Genomic DNA, 15723 nt, shown 5'->3' on the forward strand with positions numbered 1-15723 from the left:
ATGACTAATTTCAGCTTGCATTTTGAGCTGGCTTTTTGTGGTTTAGAAAAGGACATAAGGTTAAAAACAAGATAAACAGAAAGGCTGAGTAACCCAGAGGCAGGCAAAACACTTCATTTTAGTTGGAACCTAATATCTGGGGTTAACCCAAAATATTTGCCAGCTTCTACTTGTTTTTATTCTTTTGCCAGCCTCCTCCCTCTATCCCCACTTCATTGGTGCTTGGTCCAAGCAATTTTTCCCCCGCGTATTTTGATGCAGCCACATAACCAAGCAGTCATTATTCATTCCACATCAGTGATCTCCTCATTTCCAGCTGTCCTTTCCTCTGGGCATGAAATGTCATTTATCGCAAGCATTGTGTCTCCACCCTTGGTCAACCCAACCGGGGGTTTTTCAGCCCCCACCAGAGCTGGGGCTCATTTCTTCAGCTTGTCCCTCTCACCCCACGCCGTGCCACTAGAAATCTTCATCAAAGAAGTCATCGAAGAGAGAAACTCTCTCTGTCTTGGTTCTCACGAGCGTGGGTTTGTGGTAAATCTTCTCTTCCCTTTCCCACTCCTCGGAGTCTGTGCTGGAGGTGTCCCAGAACAGATCCCTCGTCCGTGGCTCCCTGGAGAACCACAGCTCAACCTTCTCGCTCCTGCCTGGAGAGAGGTCAGCCCCACCATGTTGTCCGGAGGGTCTTCCACCCCATGTGTTTCCTTACGGGAAAAAAAAAATAATAATAAAATAAACCCCACAATTTTGCAAAGCTTGCATGCCCAGTCCCCTAGGGTTTAGCTGGAAATGGCCGTGGGCAGCTGGAAGCATGTAAAGAAGATCCCAAGAGATGCCCTCCAAAACCAGACTCCATGATCAGGGCTGGGCAGGGTGAGGTATAATATATTCAGGGTTATATTTGTTGAAATTATAGAGTCTGGTAAGAAGCAGAATGGTTTTATCACCAGGCAGAAGAGAGCTGAGACAAAGAAATGCAATGGAATAGGAGCAGCCATGTCTGTTACCCTTTCTCTTGGTAAAAGTTCACTGGCAGACAAGTTTTTCACTGATTTAAGCACTTTTACCCTCAGTAATATGTTTCCAGCCTATGCCAAAGGTTGTCACATGCCAAGCATAACAGAACTCATGCATCGGGGATGTCAGTACAAAGTTACGGCTGAGATTTGCTTCGATTTCCCCTTGGCTGGGGACAGTGAGGTCACCTTGTGTACCCTGGCGTCTACAAACCCCACAGCTGCACCCCAGCCTGCATCAACCAGTACCCCAAAGCTTTGATCAGAGTCACGGCCACATCCAAAGCACTGCAGGTTGCCCTCCAGGTTTACAGAATCACAGACTGGTGTGGTTGAAGGGACCTCTGTAGATCCCCCAGTCCAACCCCCCTGCTCACGCAGGGTCCCAGAGCAGATCACACAGGTGGGTCCAGGCGGGTTTGAATGTCTCAGAGAAGGAGACTCCACACCCGCTCTGGGCAGCCTGGGCCAGGCTCTGGCACCTCCCAGCAAAGAAGTTTCTGCTCATGTTCACATGGAGCCTCCTGTGTTTCAGTCTGTGCCCGTTGCCCCTCACCCTGGCGTTGGGCACCACTGAACAGTCTGGACCATCCTCTGACACCCACCCTGAGATATTGATCAGCAGAAATAAGATCCCTCTTGGCTTCTCCAGCTGAGCAGCCCCAGCTCTCTCAGTCTTTCCTCGTCAGAAAGATGCTCCAACATCTCTGTAGCCCTCAGCTTGACTCTCTCCAGTCTTAATTCACATCTGCTCAGGTCTATTTGGATGATATCAAACAAGCAGCCCAGACACCTGCATCCTGTCCCTCAGCATCCCAATGCTCTGCGTTATGGCCACATCTCACTGCATCCCTCCTTCAGTCCTTTGAATTTTTACTATGTCACAGCAGGAGATGGAGCAGTGGAAGCAGCTTCCACTGGGAAACTTCTCTGATTGCATTTAGGTGAGTTTTACATCTCCTTGGAAAATTATTCTACTTACCATGGTCGTCTCCATAAAAACGCTGATTGAGCTCAGCAGGGACGAGGTCTCGGCTTTCAATGCTGTTGCCTCTCTGGAGATTGTCAAGGACTTTCTCCGAGCTGAATTCCTTGATTTTTTGTTTGTTGATTTTTGCCTCCCTGTGGAGATTTCGCTTCAGCTCTGCCTGGGTTTGCAAACGAGTCATCAACACGAGCAGCGGAGGAGCAAACACGTTTTAACAGTTCTACAAGGCACAGCGTTAGGGGGCCAGGGCTGAAAATAGTTACGCAGTTAAGTAGTTTAACCAGGGCAAATGGTATTTGCCGAACTGGGTATGTGACAGAACATGACCCGTATGCAGATTTTTGGTTTATCCATGGGCCATGGCCTAATGAAAGCAAAGCATTGCAAAAATCAGAAGTAATTACCGATTGTGGGGGTCCCGGAGGTGTTCACCGCTTCAACTTTGCCTAAACTACCAGAAAAGCTTCATTTGACCGTCCTAGTAAGAGGCTTTAAGCCCCCTGATCCATGGAAGAGACCCTGGGGATGGACAGACCCCATCTGAGAGGGGAAGCCCCAACCTCTCCCCAAATCCATCGCAGCGTTACCTCTCGGTGCCTGCGGGTCAAGTCCAGCATCTGCAGTTTGTGCAAGTGCTGCCGCCTGCCAGGGGGGTGTCTCAGGCTTTGCCCCCTCTCCTCCAGAGCCTACGGGGTGTAAATAAATATACCTGTGCTTTTTGACAGAGAAACAGCCACAAAATCCCAAAGCCATGCCTGCCCCCTTGGGTTCCCCAGGGATACAGACAGCAAGCATCTCCCTGCACAGCCAGCTCGCAGTGATTTATCACAGACTTCTATTGCACTTGTAGTTTATCATCTCATAGCTCTGGGGTACGGCGGGAAAAATTTTAATTAAAACAGAGTATAAATGTTCCTCCTGCCCCCCCGCCCCGAGGTGTTACCGCTTTGAGTTGTTGGTCCGAGATAATCTCACAGTCCAAAGGGAGGGAAACGCTTTTGCACATTTGGGTTTGCAGGGGGTGTTCACTGCACTTGCAGCTTTTTCCATGCCCACTGCAAGCGGTGGGTGTTCAAGTCGCTCGGCCATTTCAAAAAGTGGTCCTCAAACCTTTAGCCTCGAAAATATAAGAGGTCCTGGCCCAGCAGGGAACTGTCATGCCGGAGATTGAGAAACTTTTTCCCTGTATTTTGCATCCTTTCACCCACACACCAGTTATTTCAGCCAGGGATGGGAGCACAGGCAGCATAAAACACCAACTGATGCTTTTGGGGTGCCTGAATTATGAGGGAAAGCAGTCTGCAGCCAGCAATGACCCATTCACGGGGTTCAACCATGTACTTACCTTTTTTTGGGGGCTTGCAGCCACTTCTCGCTGACTCCAGGGCTTTGCAGGAGTGATTGCTTGCATAGGGCCAGCAGGTTCAAGCCTCTACAAGTCCAATATTTATAATATTCAGCATTGCTTGTTCCACACAATCATAAAACCTGAAATGAAACTAGCTTGACATTTTTCCATCTCCAGTTCTGCCCTGGCTGCTTGAGCTGCAGCAAGGAGATTGGCATCTCTAGCAGATGCTCAGGGAGATGAACATATTTATTATGGTGCTTTGGAAATGGACAAACCAGGGGGGATGACCTGCATGGCAGTCAAAGTGACAAAACCCCTGTCTGAAATTGGTTTCATCCCTGTAGGTATTCGTCTTTGAGTCTCATCTCATGGAGATGTGTCATAATTCAATATAATGTCTCCTACCAGGACATCTGAGGGCAGATCCTGGTTACGTGAGACACAGGGCACCATTCCCTCCATCCATCCAGCTTCACAGAATCCCAGAATGTGAGGGGTTGGAAGGGCCCTGTAAAGCTCATGCAGTGCAATCCCCCCATGGAGCAGGAACACCCAGCTGAGGTTCCACAGGAAGGTGTCCAGGCGGGTTTGAATGGCTGCACAGAAGGAGACTCCACAGCCTCCCTGGGCAGCCTGGGCCAGGCTCTGACACCCTCACCAGGAACAAGTTTCTTCTCAAATTTAAGTGGAACCTCCTGTGTTCCAGTTTGAACCTATTACCCCTTGTCCTATCACTGGTTGTCACCCAGAAGAGCCTGGCTCCATCCTCCTGACACTGCCCCTTTCCATATTGATCCCCATGAATGAGTCCCCCCTCAGTCTCCTCTTCTCCAGCTCCAGAGCCCCAGCTCCCTCAGCCTTCCCACCTGTGTTGGCCTGAGCAGGACCTTTCTCTGCATGGTACAAAGTACTTTTCCTGGTGGCTTATGAAGTGGGCAGACACTTTGTTTACAGACTAAGCTATACAGACTAAGCACAGATTTTTATTGTAAGGAGGCAAGTTGTCTCCTTAAATCGTGCCACGCTACGGGATGATCCTTGGCCATTTCATGGTTTCATATCATTAGTGTCCCCTTCTTGGATGGGAGTTCAAAAATAAGGGGAGCATCATCGAGGATGTCATCAGCAAGACCTGGATTACGCTTTATGTGAGACATCATTAACCCCTTGAATATGTGCTAGAGTGTCCTCTAAATGGTGACAATGCCTCTGGCTGCACTGAACTGCCAAAGCCTGAGCTATAATTTGTAAGCCTCTTGTAAATTAATGCAAAAACACAGGAGAAAAGAAGCCAGCAGCATCATGTAAAGGGGGAAATCCCTGTCAGTCCTGAGTGCCAGGTTCACATGTCTCTTACCATTAAAAAACTCCTCACAAACCTGAATATGAAGCTTAAAAAATGGCACTAGATGGCAGCATGTGACACCAGAAGCTGCAGTCCGGGTTGTGCATCACTCTTCGATGCCACCAAGGCAGATAAACTCCTGCATCTGTCCCCTCATCTCACTGCGCCTGGTGGGGTGGCCAAGTCCCAGGATTTTGGCTAAAGTTGTGTCACAGGCTGGAAAATCAACTCTTTCGTCTCTGTGAATCTCACGGGATTTTTCTCTGAAAATACTCCCTGACCGAAACCCTTTAGAAGTCCTTGGGAAGGCCACATCATCCTGCTTCGCTGTCTTTGAAAATATTCCTGCAGGGAAAAGGGTTTTTGGTGGTGCCGTTTACACTCCCTAACAGCAATGGCAGAATCGGGGGGTAGGATTAACAGATTTGTTGTCCTGCACTAAGTGTTACCAATGTCTGAATAATACATAATTAGAGCTCTAATGGATATAAGATCAATGAGTAAAAATTACGTGCTGGCAGGGAATTTTAAAATGAGGTTGTGATTCCAGGTGACAGTTCACAGGGTGTAGCTGGGCTCATTCCAGGTGCTGCTGCCTCATCCTCACACCAAATCCAAGGACACATTGTTCAACAGTCGGTGGCTGCCTGTGCTCTCTGAAGGCACCGGTCTTGGCCAGAGCCACAGCCTGGAGCGTCGGGGTTTTATCTGACCCTGTCCGCTGTCTCTTCTGTTCTATATTATATTAAATAGACCTTAATCACAGCAAGGAAGGTGCGAGCCAAGCAGCTCTGCTTCAGCAGGTTTGCTGCTCTGGGACACATGCAGAGGGCTGGTCACCAAATTTTAGAGTGGAGATGCTCTCAGAGCAGCACAGGGAGGCGAGATGTTCACCCAAGGATTTTAATGGCAAGGGGTGATATAGGTGGCTGGGAAGGAACGTGACCAGCATGGGCAGCTGAAGGACAGGTTGGTCCTGGTGTAACCCAGGGCTGGGACAACCATGACCTGCAGGAATGCTGCAGAGAAGACCATGGCCCATCAGGGCAAATACATCTCTTTCCTGGGTTAAACAGCCAAGAAGTGTGTTTTCTTCTGTTTGTCCCCAGCCAGAGCTAAGGACTCCCTCCAGCCGCCTAACTAGGCTGCTAATGTGCCCCATGCAGCTGGGCTCTCTTGGAGGGTCTCAGCAGCAGGCCCTTAATTGCTAATTAAAAGTCCTTCCTAAATGAGGGTATGGGAGAAATATTTCCATCAGCTGAACACTTCCTGGAGCAGGATGCTCTGCTTCACCCATGCTGGAGGGGCCTGCTAAAGTTGTTCCCTTTCTTTGTCTGGTTTTATTGTTTGCTCTCAGTATTAGAGCCCCCAGATCTGGGCTGAGCAGCAAAGAAACACAGCTGAAAGCCTTGGGCTAGGACTCCAGAGGAGAAAGATCTGATGAATAAATTGGGGGAGCTGCAGCTCTGGGCCATCCAGAGTAGTGCTGAGCCTGGTGTCGTCAGTGTCCCTCCTTGAGCCTCTGTGGGCACGTGGAGAAGGAGGGAGAACTTCATCTTAGCCAAACGTCATCAGCCTTGCATCTCGAACAGTGAGCAGGTAAGAGAGGGGAAGTTGGATGCTGTTGCCGACTGGTTTGGCAGGGTGTTGAGAAGCAATGAAAATGCAGGTGTAGCAGACGAAGGGCTTGATTTTTAAATAACCTGATTCATAGCAAGAATTGTACGGCCACGGTAATGCAGCTTCGGCTTAACCCTGTGAGCACATCATGGCCTGAGCCTCACCCGGGTTTTGTATTGTATAAAAGCATCGGTGCAGAAAAACATCAGCACAGAAGATGCATGTGGAGGGCTTCTTGTCACTGTTGTGGGTTGTTTTTAATGAAATTACAACTCTAACCCTTGGGCAGCATGGTGCACTAGTGATGTTTCCTTTCCTTCTTTGCAGTAGATTATATGGATATAAATACATTTTTGAGCTTTAGTTATGTTGTGGTAGCTTTTGTGTGGGGAAAATCCCGATTGCCAGGTCAAGCAGTGTTATGGGTTTCAGAGCTTGGAGTGGATGGAATCTGGGAAGTGCCAGAAGGGCAAAAGAAAATCATGGAGGAGTGAACAAGGGTGTTTCATGTTTGTTGGGGGAGGCTTTTTTATATTTAGATACACAGATGTGTGTGTACACAAGTATATACAGTGCTGTTGAGGGGAGAAGGTGGAGGTACGCGTAGGTACAGAGCATGTATAGCAATTCTTTAAGCCTAAAATAAATAAAACAGAACTCAACTAGAGATGGTCATCTAAAGGTAGGACCTTCTACTTGCATTGCAGTGGGTTCTTTGTTTCTCCCATTGTGGTTTCCCCCACGTGCCCACATCTCCAAGAAAGCCCATATCATTGGGTCAATCAGAGCAACACAGGGAGCTTTTCAAACTCGCCTTACTTGAGGTCTTCGGGGTGGGTGCTGTTTAATGATGCTGGTTTCTTCCTTTCCTGGCACCATGTTGAAGGAAAGGGACCCTTAAAATTTTGAGAAGAAATGAGTGAAGTTACTTTTGAGTGATCATAGGCTGCTAGGTTATACTCACCAATAGTTTTCTGCCCTATTTTTTGATTGGCATGTCCTACGAACATCTCTCTTGCTTCACCCCTGTAACACGTGGTATAAATTATTCTATTAGCTGCAGAAATAATGAAAGGATGTATCTGTGGTTTCTAACAACTGTGTCTGCTGTGTACCTCTCCTACTTAACCTCTACAGCCCCTCATACATCCTATATGTGACAATAACCATCCTCCGTGTCTCCTGTAGCCTCTCTGACTCCCATGTGTGACCAAGGGTCCTCTTCTCCCTGTGACCATCAGCTGGCCAAGAAAACTGTGAGCTTTACTGCCTTCTGAAGTTGGGAACAGGCAGCAATTTCGGTCTTTTCTTGCTCCCTGAGACTTTATTATCGTTGTTTTTTCGTGGAACTGAGAAATATCTCTGTTTTTATGGACCATGGCAGAGTTGGGCTACAGCCAGCCAGTGAGTTCAGAAGTTAGTGGGTTACAGCGAGACACGAGTTACCATCACAGACCTTCATCTTTGGAAATAAGCCCAAAATAACATGCTACACACCAGCGATCACTTGTTAATTATTAAAGTCATGCTTTCACTGAGGCCTGAACATGGTCTGGGCCCAGGCCTGTTCTGCACTGGTGCTCTCCAGTGGACATTGCTGCCTTTTCTTTTTCTTGCATAAATAAATACTTCCTACTGCAGTATTTCCTTTACAAAAAGAGTTTTGCTATCCCATTTAGTCTCCCCAAAAACTGCCCTGGTGCATTCAGATGCCATTTTACACATGGAGCTGAGTGAGGTGTTGCTGAGCAGCTCCTGCTCCCAAATGATGAGAGCCCCGAGGTGGCCATAGGGAAGGAGAGCTGGGGATAAAGTGCAGGAGTTACATCTTTCTTGATGCCAAATTCAACAGTTACATTAAAACGAGATATAATAATTTGGAAGTCACCTTATGGGGGTCCTCGGTGGTCACTTTAAATGAGCCCCATGGAAGATTGCCAAGGAAGGGCTCTGGGAGAAGAGAGGAAGCGATGGAGGGTGTTGGGATACGGGAGGAGGTGGTGACTCCATCGGATAAATGATTGCTGGGCTCTGCTGAGCGCTGGTAATGATTAATTAACTGCTGAGCGGAGCTGTGGCTGCTCTGCACAGGCAGGACTGGGAGCCTGAGTGTTAATCTCCAGCGCTGGAGGTTCCTCTGGAGACAAACTCCAGCTGCCGGGGAACACGCGCTGAAACAGCAGCTTGTGAGAGCAAAAGGGGGTTATGAAGTTGTCACTTCTCGATCTGCAGGACAAATTAGTGCATAAGGAATCCCTAAAGGGGAAGCAAAAGGTAAGGGGGTGGTTCATGGCACTGGGAATGTGGGATGGGTCAGAGGGATGGAGCAGCTCTGCTGTCAGGACAGGCTGAGAGAGTTGGGGTGTTCAGCTGCAGAAGAGAAGCTCCAGGGAGACCTTGTTGTGGACTTTCTATACTTAAAAGGGGTTGAGGAGAAAGATGGGGACAGACTTTTGAGCAGGGCTTGTTGCAATAGGACAAGGGGTGATGGTTTTAAACCAAAGGAAGGAGATTCAAGCTGGGCATGAGGAAGAAATTGTTGTCCCTGAGGGTGGTGAGAGCCTGGCCCAGGTTGGCCAGAGAGGTGGTGGCTGAACCATCCCTGGAGACATCCCAGGCCAGGCTGGACGGGGCTCTGAGCAACCTGAGCTGGTGAAGATGTCCCTGCTCATGGCAGGGGGGGCACTGGGGGAGCTGGGAAGGTCCCTTCAACCCAAACTACTCTATGACTCAGCACAGGCAAGGGGCTGGGTCTCGGGGGATGCTTATTCTGGTGGGAGAATATGGCTTTGGGGAAGTTATTTCTCCCTTATGAGGTTTGATGGTTTGTTTCATCCATGTTTGGGTATTTTTAAAGTTATTCCCTCTCATCCTATCCATGTGTGTCTTGCAGGAGATTCACCCTTATCCTGTACAGACACAGAACTGGGAGCCAAGTGCTCGCTGTCCCCAAACCCCCTCAGTCCTGGGCGGGGATGGTCCCTGGCACAGCTGGTGATGCCAGCAAAGAGGGACCATTGTCCCCCCGTGCCGTGCTGCCAGCTCAAAGCCACAGCTCAAGGCATTCTCATCACTTTTATTTTTCACCCTTGCACATTAGTATCTGCAGATTTTCCCACTGGGAGAAGTGGGATTTAACACAAGCCAAGATGAACCCTCCTAAACCAAATAAAAGCTGTTCTCTTGAAGGCTTTGCTTAGTTAGTCAGCAGCTCAAGCTAATACATCACTCAAGTACTCTTGAGCATACTCTTTTTATTTCTGGAAACGAAAAGTAGTAGAAAATTACATTTATTGAGAGAGGGGGGTTAATTTTTTCCATAGAAGTGCACCATCCAGCTCCTTGATTTGGATGGGTGCAAACCTCCTTTCTCGCCTCTGGGAAGGTTTTGTGTGTTGATGGAGTTTAAGCCCTGCTGTGAAAGGCTGGGGGAGAGGCTGCACGATGCCACTTGTAGACACACACACACAGTTGTGCTATTTGCCTTGCTCTGCCTCTTGGCTTATGAAATTAGCCCTGCGCGAGACATGGCTGTAATTCATTTTAATGCCGAGTTTTACCTGCTGAGCGCATTACCCAGAATCTAACGCTAATTAAGCTAATGACAGCGACATGCCCAGTGGCAGCAGGTGAGCTGGATGGGTGTATAACCAGGAGTTATGGGGTTGCTGTATAAGGACGTGCTCAAACACAGGCTGGTGTCAATATAAGGGAGTGGAGCTGTTCCTGGGGGGTGACTGATGGGAGCAAGGAGCCTGGGATCTGGGCTCTGGTGACCGAGACGCTTCCTAGAACAGGCCATGATGGGGGAAAATAATGGTCTTCCCAAAGCTGAGATGCCCTGGAAATGGCAAAAAGCTACTCATGCAGGATGGCGTGTCCATGTACCTACACCCACCCCACGCTGCACCTCCAGCCAATGTCCCTGTCCTCTGCTTCACAATAATTTGGTGCCACCCCCCTTACCTGCAGAGGATCTCCCGTACCAGGTCTCCCGGAGAGGTGGCAGCTCGTGACGCAGGCTGGGCTGTCCCGGCACCCCGAGGAGCTGGCACGGGGTGACAAGAGCAGGCAGGTCCTCCCCGGTGTGCATCGGTGCCACCTTGGTCACCTTGTGATGCGCCTTGGAAGAGCTCAGGCCCATTTTGCGGAGCGGTGGCTTTGAAAGGAGAAGGAGAAACCCCTTGTGCACCGTCCTCCCTGAACACGGAGGGAGCTTTGTGAGTGATTGTGGCTCCTGGGGAGCTCTGTGCTGGCTGCCAAGGCCAGGCCTGATTCCCACGGACGTGCCTACATGTTGTTCACAGCTTGGTTAAACATTGACCTGACTCCAGCCATTCCCCCGCAGGGAGGAGAGGTGGCTGCTGATGATGGTAAAGTGGGAAGCAGCTTGGGCAGTCAGCACCAAGCCCTGGGGAAGGTTTGTTTTTTACCAACAAGTGACTTTTGAACGACGGGCACCGCCTCAGCTGGCCATAGGCTGACCTGGAGGTATTCCTACAAGCAGCTCTTTTGCTAAATCTTCAGTTTTTGGAAGGAAATTAACCCTTTTGGCCCTCTGAGGATTTAAAGCGTGTCTCACCCTGCATGGGAGAACAGCCTGGGGACAGGGGCTGGCTGGGGAGCATCCTCCACCCCTGCTCCTGCCAGCTGGTGGCAGTTTTGGCACAAACCCATCCGAAAACATCAGCCGAAGTGTGTCATATCCTGCAGTTCTGGAGCTGCTGCAGGATTTGGGCCAAACACAGCAGGATTGGTGGATAAGGGAAAGATCTGCACTTCTGCATTGCTCCCAAGGTGAATGAGGGGGTTGGGAGGCCACATTTTCCTTGGAGGTGTAGTCAGACATTCATTTCCAAGGTGGAGCAATTGGAAAATATGTAGGGAGGGTTATTTATGCAAAAAGATTACTGTTGCAGGGTGGGTTTTTTGGCAGGAATATGGTTCCAAGAAGAGGTCAGAGGACCTGTGGGCTCAGCTGTGGAACATGTGGAAACCAGCAAAAATGGAGTGTGTGAGGAGAGCCCAAAAAAGTGTCAGAGCTGGGGTTCATTTAGCAGAAGCTTATCCCACCGGGACCCCTGGAGTGATCCTGTAGAGGTCTGGAGCAACTGGGAGAGGGAGAGGGGTGCTGGGAGGAGGGTTGTGCAGGACATGAGGGTCATGGTAGAGCCAAGAGTCCAGCACTCATGGCCAGTAGATCCACAGATGGAACCACTCAACTCCCCATTGACAGAAATGAGGAGGTTTTGAGCTGCAAAATACCACTGGCCAGGGGTGGCAGCTCCCGGTAGACACTGTTCCTCCCTGGAGCAACCCAACTGGTTCATGTTTTCATCTGCAAAGCACCAACAACATTCACGACTTTGCTTTGCAAGAAGTCAAACAGGGTTTGAAGCAGCCGAGTAGCTTTGTCTGTGGGTTTTTTTTCCTCCTTCTTCTCAAATGGAAATATAAAAACAACACTTGGCTTCCATCCTGAGTTTCTCAATGCTTAATGTCTATTTTTCCCATTTTTATTGTTTCTCTTTCCCCTCCCCTGCTGAGAACAGGTAACTCCTGTTAAGCAGCTTGGGGAAACTGAATTAAATGCAGTGTTGGTGGTGTTGGAGCAGTGGAAAACCCACATGGCTGTTAAAGATAGTGCCTGCCATGTATCTGGGTGTTTCACCTGCTGCCACACTGTGGACCTGCTGAAGTCCTCACAGGGTCCCACTGCTCCCCATGCCACCAAACCCCTCTCTTGGCCAGGTTGCTTTCCAAAGCCATACGGGTTTTTCCCCACCTGTCGTGCAGGATGGCACCACAACCCATTGTAGAGTGATTTAGGGAAGAGGATTGCAAAGGGACAGACATACCTGAGGCTGATATTGCTCCAAGTACTCATCCAGAGGAGTTTTAGGTGCAGAGATGTTCCTCTTCGCATTTAAAGGTGTTGCAGTGTCCTTCTGGGAGGTCACAGCAGGGGTGCTGTGGTACAGCTCTGGGGGACACCTGCCCCAGGACGTTAGTGTGACCAGGACCTGCTGGAGAGGGGCCAGAGGAGCCACAAAAATGATCAGAGGGTTGGGACTCCTTTGCTATGAGGACAGGCTGAGAGAGTTGGGGTGTTCAGCTGGAGAAGAGAAGCTCTGGGGAGACCTTATTGCGGCCTTTCCATAATTAAAAGGGGCTGATAAGAAAGATGGGGACAGACTTTTGAGCAGGGCCTGTTGTGATAGGACAAGGGGTGATGGTTTAAACTAAAGGAGGGAGATTCAGGCTGGACATGGGGAAGAAATTGTTGGCCCTGAGGGTGGTGAGAGCCTGGCCCAGGTTGGCCAGAGAGGTGGTGGCTGAACCATCCCTGGAGACATCCCAGGCCAGGCTGGACGGGGCTCTGAGCAACCTGAGCTGGTGAAGATGTCCCTGCTCATGGCAGGGGTGGCACTGGGGGAGCTGGGAAGGTCCCTTCCACCCAAACTGTTCTGTGATTCTATGACCTTGATGCTGCATCAGTTAAGGACCAATATATCTCAGAGTGTCCCTAAAAAACTCGGCATCTGTGTATCCCGGAGCTGTGCTTTGACTTATCACAATCCTTTACTTTGTAAATCGAGGAGCGCCGAGAGCTGGGATGTGGGTTTGGGGTGAGGGAGGAAGGCAGGATGCAAAAATATCCCTTCCTGCAGGTTTGGGGGGCAAACCAAGAGCAAGCTTGGAGTTGAACTGAGTCCCAAAAGGGCCCAACGGTACTGGAAGAGGCTCCCAAATATTATCACTTGCAACAGCTGTGCTAAAATGAACCCTTTGTGCCTTTGCCTGGGCTCTGTGCACAGCAGCTGTGCAGGGTGCAGGGTGGGTGTTGTGGGCTTTGTTGGGTGAGATGTCCATGTGTGGTGGTGGAGATTGTGGTTATCAGCATTGTATCAACCTGCTCAGCAGAAAGTAGTAATACCCCACATTAACCCCCTCGCTTAAACCTGCCTTTAACACCAGCATCTGACGGGGGAAGGATGGGTTGAGGTGTGTCTGCTCAGGCTGGCTTTGACACTGATCTCCTGATGTTGATAAACTCATCCTTTTCTTTAACTGGGGGGTTTATTTGGTTGCAGGTTTTCTTATCTGTATTTAAGGTTTGGTTTGATTCCCAAGTGCTGTAGAAACATGGAGCTGGAAGGAGCTTTGGTCTCATTCATTGCCGTTAGAGACATCATGTGGTCCCTCCCAGGAGAGCTCTTTATATCTTTCTCCCACTTCATTTATGGCCTGAAACCCTCCACCAAATTCAGCTGGAACCTGTAAGTGATACCGATCTTCTCAGAATTGGATTTTCCGGCAAGTTTAGTGTAGTCAAAACAAAATCATCCACCCCTAAGTGCTCTGATGCCCTTATTTTAAGGAAGATACTGGGAAAAGCTCAAGGGTAGGGCATTGCCATGACTTGGGGCAGGGTGTTTTCCCACGGAGGAGCAGAGTTTGCTCCATGTGCAGGTAACAACGGTGAACCAAGGGCAGGATTCAGCACAGGGCACCAGTCTAACATCCAGCTGCACCAGCAGATTGCCTCTGCCTTAAACCTCGTTTTAAGGAGGAGTTTTAAATTACAAAAAACACACACAGGCACAGGAGGAGATGGAAAGTGGGCAGCAGTGATTTTTTTTTTTCCTGAAATAATGCCTAGACTTTATGCAAATCTCTGGACAGTAAAGCAGAAAGAACCATAACAATGTGATAGTGTTGCTGTTTATTATGCTGGAAGCGTGTTTAGCTGGAGATAACATGAACAAACAGAGCAGCGAAGAGAGGAAGATAATCCCGCGCTGTTTCACTGGCTGGGATGCACACCGGTGCGACTTATAGATCCTGGTATTAGACATCTGTAAAGTCAAGAAATGCGGCTCATTCCCCCATCTGCTGCTTGTCGCTTGTATTAACAGGGGATGTTCATCTTATCCCAGCCAGGGCTGAGGACTCCAGTGGTGCTGAGATAACATTGCCCGGTCGCCGAGCGCTCTGGAGCGCGTATGTGCAGGCAGCGATGCTTGAAGTGGGTTATTTGTAGCATGATTTGTTTTCCTTCTAGAGAGCCGGGCCCTGGCTTGAAGGAGAATCTGATAAACGTGGCTACCAGCTCAAAACTGGCAAACAAGATGGTGCAACCAATATGAAACCTTCACGTTTTGCTGGAGGTGATCGAAGGGCTCATCAGAGATACCCAGAAGTAACCGCATACTGATCAGTCACTTGATGGGTGTGATTATTGGTTTTCATTCCTCTGATGGGTAATCAACGTGGTTGTACAAAACAGCCTCCATTTATTGTCTGATTTGTTGCTTTTAATGGGTTTTCTCTGGCTGAAAGGCAGAGTTGTGCTCTAGGAAAAACAGTTGCTTCTCTCTTCAGCCTGTAGAACAGGAGCTGAGGGGAGACCTTCTGATCTCTGAACTGCCTGAAAGGAGCTTGGAGCCAGGGGGTTGTTGGTCTCTTCTCCCACGTAGCAAGTGATAGGATGAGAAGAAACGGCCTCAAGTTGCACGAGGGGAGGTTGAGGTTGGATCTTGGGAACAATTTCTTCCCCAAAGGGCTGTGGGGCATTGGAACAGGCTGCCCAGGGCAGTGCTGGAGTCACCATCCCTGGAGGGTTGGACAGACATGTAGGTGAGGTTCTTAGGAACATGGGTTAGAGGTGGACTTGGCAGCACCAGGTTAATGGTTGGACTTGATAGTCTTAAAGACTTTTTCCAACCTAAAAGAAGCTGTGATTCCATGGGGGATGCTCTGTCCTAGCAGAAGGCTTGGGCTGGCTTAGGTGTTGGTTGTTAAGCCTGAGATGAGGTGGATGGCAGCTGCTGGGCTCAGTTACATGTCCTTGCTGCCTACAGAATGTCAGGGTGATACCCTGGGGATGGGACAGCCACACGCTGCACCCCTGGTGGGAAACATCTCAAATAGGGGAAAACTGACTCAAACACAGGGATTTCATATGATTTTTCCCTACTGAATACTCAATGAGGTTCCTTGAAGGATCCAGTCCCGGGCCTGAAGGTGCTGCCATGAGGCTTGTAGCCAAAATGCACTCATCGCTGCGCGCTGAAAGGGAATGTTTGTTTTTCCCATGTGTTCAGTTTGGCAGGAGCTAAAATTCCAGTAAAACCCATCTCTAAAACTCTCAAGCAATGGAAATGAATAGGCCAACTCCAAAATGGACTTGAGGCGGTGTTCAAGCTGCCATGTGCTCTTCACTCTCAGCCGTATCATCCCACCAGTATCTCCTGTTCAACATAATTCACTTAAGAGTATTTTTGTCTGTCTCCTATTGAAAGCAGCAGACAGGGGGCTGAGTCCATCTTCTCAAAAGCTAGAAGAGACTTTAAAAAGACTCTGTGTGTGCATACTAAAAACTTACACGTCTGTATTTAGT

General features: G+C 49.2%; 1 protein-coding gene and 1 long non-coding RNA gene across 2 annotated transcripts in view; one reads left to right on the top strand and one right to left on the bottom strand.

Annotated features, from left to right (window-relative positions):
- CCDC198 (coiled-coil domain containing 198) lies at nucleotides 1–10696 on the bottom strand. Its single transcript, XM_065839416.2, has 6 exons — nucleotides 10287–10696; nucleotides 7140–7216; nucleotides 3350–3436; nucleotides 2592–2690; nucleotides 1999–2164; nucleotides 1–704 (listed from the first exon to the last, which is right to left on the bottom strand). Exons 1-6 carry the CDS (start codon nucleotides 10462–10464, stop codon nucleotides 460–462), a joined length of 852 nt encoding a protein of 283 aa, XP_065695488.1. The 5' UTR covers nucleotides 10465–10696; the 3' UTR covers nucleotides 1–459.
- The window catches only part of LOC139828152 (uncharacterized), a 20102-nt gene continuing 12657 nt past the window's right edge, over nucleotides 8279–15723 (top strand). Inside the window, exon 1 of the long non-coding RNA XR_011739482.1 lies at nucleotides 8279–8594. This is a non-coding gene — a long non-coding RNA (uncharacterized lncRNA). The remainder of the gene's footprint in view (nucleotides 8595–15723) is intronic.

The sequence above is a fragment of the Patagioenas fasciata genome, chromosome 5 (assembly GCF_037038585.1).
Source record: "Patagioenas fasciata isolate bPatFas1 chromosome 5, bPatFas1.hap1, whole genome shotgun sequence".
Taxonomy (NCBI): Eukaryota; Metazoa; Chordata; class Aves; order Columbiformes; family Columbidae; genus Patagioenas; species Patagioenas fasciata.